This window comes from Salminus brasiliensis, chromosome 18 (assembly GCF_030463535.1).
Source record: "Salminus brasiliensis chromosome 18, fSalBra1.hap2, whole genome shotgun sequence".
NCBI lineage: Eukaryota > Metazoa > Chordata > Actinopteri > Characiformes > Bryconidae > Salminus > Salminus brasiliensis.
The window spans coordinates 2,757,408-2,767,407 of NC_132895.1; the positions used below are offsets into that span (position 1 = coordinate 2,757,408).

The 10,000-nt window shown below is 45.9% G+C and overlaps 1 protein-coding gene across 1 annotated transcript in view; it reads right to left on the reverse strand.

Annotated features, from left to right (window-relative positions):
- The window catches only part of wdr7 (WD repeat domain 7), a 71,867-nt gene that overhangs the window by 13,443 nt on the left and 48,424 nt on the right, over window positions 1-10,000 (reverse strand). Inside the window, exons 15-16 of the mRNA XM_072662476.1 lie at window positions 8,155-8,388; window positions 5,928-6,424 (exon numbers count right to left, since the gene is read on the reverse strand). Of these exons, the coding sequence (XP_072518577.1) occupies window positions 5,928-6,424; window positions 8,155-8,388 (731 nt within the window). The remainder of the gene's footprint in view (window positions 1-5,927; window positions 6,425-8,154; window positions 8,389-10,000) is intronic.

Here is a 10,000-nt window from a genome sequence, read left to right on the forward strand (position 1 = left end):
ATTTTATTTATTTATTTTTAATGTTGTTGGTGCATTTTGTCAACATGAAAAAATACTGTGATAAATATTGTATATCGTAAAAAAAATGTCTTTAAATATTGTGATATAAATATCTTCCATATTGCCCAGCTCTATTACCTGCAGATGCTTCCATAAGTAATACACAGGCGACTTACACTGATCAGCCACTTCATTAAAACCACCTCCTTATTTCTACACTCACTGTCCATTACAGCAGCACCTAGTCCATCTGTTTCTCTGCACCTCTGTTTTTAAGCACTAATGCTATGGATGATTGACACAGCCATATCACAATAATATGACCACCCCTCGGCCCACTGTATCAGCACCGCTTATCGGATCATATAGGAGTAGGGATGCACCGATCCGGCTTTTCCAGTTCCGATACGATACATAAACTTTGCATATCGGTCGATACCCGATACCGATCCGATACCATTGCTGAATTAACAAACCGTATACCTGTGGGAGAGACTTAAGGCATCAGGATTCACTTAAACATTACTTTATATAATATAACAAATTAACACTCAACACTAACTAAATTATTATTTATTTATCACTAAAAATAATAAACAGTGGTGCAGGACCTTCACACAACATTCAAATTTTATGTTCAAAATTTAAAAAAAGGGAGTCAAACTTCTTAAAATATATTAAAATAAATAAATCGGCCCAAACTGTAAATAAGTAGCTTCACTTTGTCAAACACAAACAGTAATTAATCTGATTTTTAATATTTAGCGTAATTCAGCATAAAATCCAGCAGCTGAATCTGAGAATAAATCAGTAACCTGGTCAAACAAACAAGCAGTAATCAAACATTCAGTGCCGTCTCACACCGACCAATTACAGTGAAAGCATCGGTTCCATTGATCGGCCTAATTAACTGATACCCGATCCAGCTAATTTTGTTAATATCGGGACTGATATCCGATCCGAATATCGGATCGGTGCAGCTCTATACAGCAGCACTGTGTAGATCTATACCTCCAGACTGAGTCCAGACTATTATCAGCCTCCTCCTCTCACCCTGTTTATTCTTCTGTGGTCAGGACCCCACAGGACTGACCACCACAGAGCGGACTGTAGTATTTGGGTGGGGGGTCTGCATTCTCAGCACTGCAGTGATATACTGGCTGACATGCTGGTGTGTTAGTAGTGTGTGTTGAGCTGGTGGTACGAGTGAATCAGACACAGCAGTGCTGCTGGACTGAGAATAGCCCACCATCCAGACATATCCAGCCGGCAGCGTCCTGTGGGCAGCGTCCTGTGGGCAGCGTCCTGTGGGCACTGATGAAGGACTAGAGTGTACTGTCTAATAGAGAGTGGACAGTGAGTGGACAGACAGACACCGTGTTTAAGCACTCCAGCAGCACGGCTGCGTCTGATCCACTCGTACCACCAGCACTACAACACACACACAAACACACACACAAACACACACACAAACACACACACAAACACACACACACACACACACACACACACACACACACACACACACACACACACACACACACACACACTCACCACCACCATGTCAGGCAGTATCACTGCAGTGCTGAGAATGTAGACCCCCCCACCCAAAAAATACTACAGTCTGCTCTGTGGTGGTCAGTCCTGTGGGGTCCGGAGGAGGCTGATAACAGAGTCTGGACACAGTCTGGAGGTATAGACCTAGACAGTGCTGCTGTATATGGTCAGTGGAGCTGACCATGCAGTGGACTATGTGTATATAGTATAAACACATGGGACATTAGATGCCAAGACGCCAAGGGAGTGTGATGACCGTAGCTAAAGCTCAACACCCTGCTTTATAAAGGGCTAATAGTGCAGGAAGACCCCATTAAACTGAAACCCGCAGTGATTAGCCCACACCGGAGCTCGGACAGAAAGGACAGAAAGGAGAGAGCAGTCTTTCAACCCGAGCCTCATCTCTCCTTTCATCTCGTCCCTTATTCTTTCCCCTCAACCCCTCTCTCTCTCTTTTAACACCCCCCCAACACACTCACGAGCACCTAACTTCAGACTAATGCCTTAACTCTGCCCCAGTCTTGTCCTGTGATCGTTACAGCTTAGCTCCCTAATCGCTGCCTGTTTAATTTGGCTCTGCACCTGCTGCACCAGGCCTAATGAGGGGCTCTCTCGCGCTCGCTCTCGCTCTTTCTCTTCGGAAGAGAGATCTTTGATTCGGGAACTCAGTCTGGGAGTCCGGTTTGCTGCAGTAAAGAGAGGAAACCTTTTAAGCGAAGGTCTGAGTCGCTCAGTGAAGCTGGAGCAGGTGAAGGACTTTGCAAAGTCCAAATGTTTGTGGACACCCCTTCTAATTAAGGCATTCAGCTACTTTAAGCTGCACCCATTGCTGACACAGATGTGCAAATGCATCAAGGCATCACAACATCATGACCCTATGGGCACCATGCTGCCTAATAATGCCAGGCGTGGGCTAGTAGAGGGGTATATAAAGCCCCCCAGCATTGAGGAGCTGTGGAGCAGTGGAAGAAGAACTGTGTTCTCTGGAATGATGGTAGTGGAGCTCCATCCAGTACTTTTGGATGGGATGAGCTGGGTGGTGGCTGGCTGGTTGTTGCTGAATGCAATCAAATCCTCACAGCAATGCTCCTTCCTACAAAATCTAGTAGAAAGTCTTCTTCTCTGGACAGTAGAGACAGTTACTCCTACAGAAGCAGGATCAGATCTTTTTAATATCCATGATTTCAGAAGAAACAGTGAAGGAGCAGGTGTCCCAATACTTTTGTCCATATGGTGTACCATGCTGAAGTCCACATGAGGGGACAAGGTCACGCCGCTGTTCACTGTTATATGGGGGTACCTCCCACCCCCAGAGCAGCCGCTTCAACAGGACCACAAAGAACACACTCTGAAAAGCTCTGCAGCTGAAATGAAAACCCACCATCACCTAAAGAATTTATAGAGAGCAATACAAGTGTGTGAAAGGCACGTGCACACACACACACACACACACACACACACACACACACACACACACACACACACACACAGCTGTATTAAAGAAAAGGGAAAGAAGAAAGAGGGGAAAAAGCATGAAAAGCAATGGGGGGAGATGGTGTGGGGGGGGGGCTGATATGGGGGTGCAGAAAAAACTTTTTTTTGTGATCACTCCTCCGTGTGCTCTTTTCAAGCAGGTGTGTAAAGCCAGGCAACACACACACACACACACACACACACACACACACACACACACACACACACACACACACACACACACACACACACACACTGCAGGACCCTGCTCATCTGAGCTGAGTGTATTAACTGAGCACTAGATACAAAGTCCTTAGAGAGATCAGGTCTTTTGTTCCATACCTCTCTCACCCTCACTCTCTCTCTGACACACACACACACACACACACACACACACACACACACACACACACACACACACACACAATACAGCTTTCTAACAAAGAATTTCTCAACAGATAAATCTTCTGCTCATCACCCGCCGCACAGCCAGAAGAGCCTGGATTATGAAATGTCTGTGTCACACACTAATTCTCACACACACTCATTCTGATGTCATATAGAGTTAATTACAGGTAGACACTCTTACTGACCACTGACTTTATGTTTATTTGGGTTTATTCTAATGTTATATAGAGTTAATTACAGGTAGACACTCTCACTGACCACTGACTATGTTTATTTGGGTTTATTCTAATGTTATATAGAGTTAATTACAGGTAGACACTCTCACTGACCACTGACTTTATGTTTATTTGGGTTTATTCTAATGTTATATAGAGTTAATTACAGGTAGACACTCTCACTGACCACTGACTTTATGTTTATTTGGGTTTATTCTAATGTTATATAGAGTTAATTCCGGGTAGACACTCTCACTGACTATGTTATATATGCACATAACTGTAATTATGTGATTAAATTAAATAATAATTCTCATTTTCGAAACTTTTGCTGTATCGTAACTGTTAGAGATGAGGTTTCAGCAGCAGACGCTCTTTTATTTGTTTTATTTATTGCTTATTTGGCCAATCATCAGGAGGCATTGACCACATTTCAGGGCTCCAACACTCCCGCTGCGTCTCCTGCAGAGGGCGCCACTACGTTTCTACCCTGCCGAAAACAATCACAGCCTCCCTGCGAAAGACAAACACACACCTGGAGAACTGGACAGCAGCTCAATAGCAGCCGGCCCAGTTCGAACATGCAGGGCCATCATGCACAGGATGGTAAACTCCCCCCTGGGTTTGACTGGCTGTCAGCAGCCCGGGCGCTGGAGGCGAAGGCTCATGCCAGCGACTATTTACAGCCAGCTGGTTTCTCCCTGCTAATCTCGGCGGCCACAGGGGCCTGAAGGACCTCCAGCCACATGAAGGTCATATAGGTAAACAATACAAACGTCAGGCTGAGTTCTTCAGGCCTCTCTCTCTCCCTCCCTCACGCTTCTGCTATCCCTCTCCCACCCCCTCTCAATATTGAGCTGTCTGGCTGGTGTCAGCCTGCTGTTTGAAGGTTGTTTTCTTTGTCGGGTTTGTTTTGGTGGGCTGCAGAGTTGGCGAGGTGATGAAATCACAGATGCTGGGATTGGCACGCTGGGTCTGACTGCTGCACATCAGGCTTTTGAGCAGCGCTGTTCTGCGCCATCAGCTACACCAGCGCTGCATCTTAAACACGGCTTTCAAAACTTATGTGCCGGGTACGACTCAAAGAGATTCACCACTGAACTTTTTTGGGGGGTGGGCTGAAGTTTCATGGTTCATGACTCCTACGGTGGGCTTGTCAGTCAGCCTCTAACTTGCATTTACAAACACCACATGCATTTCCTCTGCGGTCGTTGCGTAATGTCTGCCCTGCATGTATTACACAACACTTATCAATATCTCATCGCTCACTGAGCTCTGTGCGGTTATTAGACCTACATGGCAGACAGACCCAGCAGTTGCTCCGAAACTGCAGTACCAGCCTCTCTACCCAAAAGTATGAGGACACCAATTCTAATGAGTGACATAAATGATTCTAATGAGGTTGTACTGACCAATAGAACTGGACACTCTGGAGCAGCCGTAAGCTCACTATAGATAAGCCCCAATAAGTGAACTAAAGGGGCATGAAGCCCTCCAGGACTAGGCTGTGGAGCAGTGGAGCAGCAGAGCAGTGCTCTCGGAAATGATGGAGCTCCATCCTGCAGTGGCAGTACTACTCTTCCAACATCAGAACCTAACCTCACTGATGCTCTCATGTGGCTGAATGCAATCAAATTCTACTTAAAGCATTCCAAGGAGAGTAGACGCTCTTACTGCAGTAAAACTGGGCAAAATCCCTAATAATAAGCCTAATTTAAGAGGAAATGCTGGGGGTAGAAGGCGTCTACACTGCAACCATGACCCACTTCAACACTTTGTGGAAGCAGTGTCCAGAGTCCTGGCTCATTAGAAGCAGTGTCCGGATACTTCTGCTCATATAGGTGCTGACTGTTACTACCTTAGCTCAGTAAATCACTGATTTTATAATAATCACTAATAACAACACTCCTACAGAAAGTGGTGGTTCTCCATCACTGTGTTCATCATTAGAACATCTCCAAAGTTCTCCTCTGTCATGGAGTCTCGTATTATTTAGAGTTCTCCTCAGATCAACACCTGGTTTGGTGGTAAATCAGGGCTTAATGATGGTAAATCAGGTGAGCTGCTGCTGCTGTTGCTGCTGCTGATGGAGTTGAACACCTCCTCCACGCTGTGCTGGCTGGACTGGGGGGCGTCCAGAAGAAACCTGGAGGAACCGAGCTCTGTTCTTCAGACTAGCTCACCGACAAGATCTCACTACTTTCTTTCTGGAGCTTCTACAGTAAAACCCTCAGGGTTTAGAATGACAGGATTAGAGGACGTGTTTTCACCCACCTTGCCGGCGCTTTCTTCATGTGCTCCCCGACGAACGTGGCATTGGTCATGCCCATCAGCGTGTTGGCCAGAGAGATTACAGACAGCAGGTGCTGTGTGGTGACCGCGCGGGACACTCCGTACGTCCCTTTGCCCACGATCTCGGAGACGGAGAGCTTTCTGCCCTCAGCGCTGCCTCGGGCCAGCTGCCTCAGGAGGGAGTCCTTATAGGTGGGCAGCATGAGGGACATGTGGCCCCCGCGGGAGATCAGGCCGAAGGAGATGGGGGTGTGTGGTCTGAGCATGCCCAGACGGCTCAGGCACACCTCGTCCAGCGTGCCGTTCAGGCCCCATGCGTGCAGGCAGGACATGAAGAGCTTGGCCGTGTCCATGGTCAGATTGTACTCCAGCAGGCTGAGGGATTTGGACTTCTCCTCTCGACGTCGCATCTCCTCCTCTTCGTCCTCGTCTTCGTCCAGCAGGTGCTCCTTGATGTTCTCTTTGATGGTCTCCTTCACCTGGAACAGGTGATAATTAACGATATTATAGCTTTATCAGTTTGCTATTATTATTATTATTACTACATGAATTGTGTAGTTATGTTTGAGGTATTTTGCCTATACACTCTTAAGGATACGCTCCTACACACTGTGAGGTGATGCCAGCTGTGTGCTTCCCTCTGTGGGGCAGTCGAGTGTCTGAGCAGCTTGAGCATGAGGTTCCTCATGCAGATAAAAGTGGCCCAGATCTGGGGTGTTTATATAGTCTTTTTAGTGAGGCCTATATCTAACATCAGTCCGAATGTGCAGGACAAGACAGGACATCCAATTTCACCATTTGCATTGGACACTGGCTCTGACTTCAGCCAATCCGTGCAGTGAACACACATACACACACACACACACACACACACACATCTTTGTGAGCAAACACCCACTGTGACAATGAGCACACATGCCCGGAGTGGTGGGCAGCCAGAGAGGGTTAAGGGCTCTGCTTAGAAGCCCAACAGCGGCAGCTGTTTGTCAAGCCTGGTTATCGAACCCTACGACCTTGTCACAAATAAAATAAAATACAATTAAATAAAAATAAATAAAATTAAATACAATTAAATAAAAATCAATTCAACTAAATAAAAAATTAATTAAATTAAAATAAACGAAAAATAAATAAATAAGTAAAAAGTTGATCTCAAAATAAGCTGATGTGCAGTAATGGCCAGTAATGTGCCATCTCTAGGTAGGGGCTTTAAAAAACAAACAAACAAACAAAAAAACATGCATACATACATAAACATAACTAGAGCTGGCAAGTGACTTATAGGTGCTGTGGTGATGGCTGCCCACCACTCCGGGCATGTGTGATCAATCACGAATTTAAGCTTACCAAGGTTAACATCACTGGTGTTAAGCCTGCACTGGTGTTAAGCCTGCACTGGTGTTAAGCCTGCACTGGTGTTAAGCCTGCACTGGTGTGCTTGGCTTGCATGTGATTTGGTAGGCTGGATAAACTCTGGTCTTAACTACACTCCGTACCTACACACAGTCTTGCCGAGCGGGCAGATTCACAGAGAACAGGGCCACTTCTAATGCAATCTGATTCAGGTGAGCGCTGGAGCGGTGTGCACTAAACGGAGGGTCCGAAAGATTCTGGATCAATCAGTAAAACGATATAAACAGCACACTGATTACTACACTGCGCTGGGAATAGGGCTGGGTACTTTGATGGTCCTCCAGCAGGAAATTGCATTGGAATACAACACCTAACTAGTGGATCTGAGCGTCCCTGAACCTATAAACAGCTTCAAAAATCTAAATGACACACCAGCCTTACATGGTACTTCTTGATCATTCTGCAAACCGCGGATAGGTAAAAAAGTATTGATCAATAAATGTTATAAAAGATAAAAGGTGTTGGTATTGGTGCTGATATCATCATTATCATCATCATCATCATCATCATGTCCTCTTGTGGCTACTGTGTTTAGCTTGGGGCTCGCATATTAGCTTGAGGCTAGAGTGTTAGATTGGGACACTATGAAGCCCAGATTTTCTTAACGATACTGTACTTTAATATGATTAACTCTCTGATTAACTGAAAATTAAATTAATGAACTAACTAAATTTATGAATTTTTACATTTTAAACCGAAACAGCCCAAGTTGTGAATAAATCAGTCAATTTTTTATCAATCAATTATTTTCATTATTATTTCATCTGATGATTAACCCGTCTGCCTGGATACTGACCTGTTTAAAGATCTTATTGGCCAGGAAGGAGCCGCCCTTGTCCACTCCTCCTGGGGCCTTCTGCAGCGTTTCCGGAGACACGAGGGTGGGGTTAGGCCTCTGCGCCTCCTCAGTCAGCAGCTGAATGATGACGGCCTCCACGTCAAAGAACAGCACGTGCATGTCCGGATCAGTCAGGTTTGTCTTCATCGCCTGGACCACCAGTGCATTGTGGGAGTACTTGGGCAAGTTACCCTATAAAGAGAAAGCAGACGGGGAACAACGCGTTACTGCAGCTGTAAATACACCAACTGTGCAAAAGTATGTGGACACCTGCGGCACCTGTGGCATCCTCTAGAGCTTCTCAGGAAATCAGGGCTATTAATAGCTATTAACGGAGTTTGTCCCATTTTGCTGCAATACACTAGCTGTTGGAACATTGCTGTGCGGGATTTGACTGCACTCAGCCACTCGAGAGCATCAGAGAGGGCAGGCAGTGCTTTTCTATGAAGCTCAGCAGCACACCTGTAGCCGAAATCACTCATTCGAAAGGGGTGTCCGGATACTTCTGGACATTTTACCATAACCCAGTGACCAATACAGGTGTCCTTTCAGACTGCCAGGCAAACCTATACCTCGTTCCAGGGGCAAGTAACGGACAACACACCCTAATAATCTGAACACGCTGTACGCACAGCTCGGACGAGGCGTTCTCCAGCCGCTCATGTCACTAGGCAGAAAGTCTCGGCGACTCCTCTGAAGACATTAGTCAAAAGTTCTCCTCCGTGCATGCTAATCCATTTACTCCACGGTCTACGTAATAATCTCTAATGCTCATTACCCCCTTAAGCATTCATTCCGCCTCATCTCGTTTTTAAACCCGGGACGGTATTAAATTGCTGCCTTGCTAATTGCTATTCAATGTTAATTCAATGGCTGAAGCACCTGCTCTCCATTTTAAGTACATGGGAGGATGCTCATGAGCACTGCGGCCATTTCTGACGCACAGCAGACGAGAGGAGCAGCCAGTGAATTATATATATATATATATATATATATATATATATATATATATATATATATATATATATATATATATATATATATATTTATTTAGAAATGCCATGTTTGTCCAAGCGCCACGCTAACAGACATCACCTGAGCTATTTATTAGACCATGCAGATACAGGTCGGCAGCTTCAGCTGATGCTCACATGATTGGGATCTCTGTGAATTTGGGTTTGATTGCATGTAGCCACAGAAGAGCATCAGTGAAGTCAGGTTCTGATGTCGGATGATTGGTTCTGCCACGCCAACGCATCCCAAAAGCATTGGATGGAGCTCCAGAGAACACCGTTCTACTGCTCCACAGCCCACCCTACCCCTCTAGCCCAAGCTCAGCACTGGGCAGTGCTTTTCTATGGAGTTTTTACAAGCTGTGCATGCACCTGCAGCCGAAATCACTCGTTAGAAGAGGTGTCCGGACACTTCTGGACACTTTCTACATCAGCTGATGGTCTGCCATCCGTCAGCCCAACAGTCTCTAGAGTTCCTCAGAATGGTGGAATAAAGAAAAGCATCCAGTGAGCGGCGGTTCTGCAGCTCTCGATAATAAGAGATGGTCAGCAGAGAATGGTCAGACTGGTTGGAGCTGACAGAAAGGCTACAGTAGCTCAGATAACCACTCTGTACAACTATGGAGAGCAGAAAAGCAGCTCAGAATGAACACCACCACCACCTCCACCACCACCTCCAACCTTGAGGAGGATACCGAGCTACCGAGCTACTGAGTTCAGCCAAGAACAGAAAGCTGAGGCTGCAGGGGCTCAGAACAGGCTCACCAGCACTGGACACTGAAGCTGGAGTA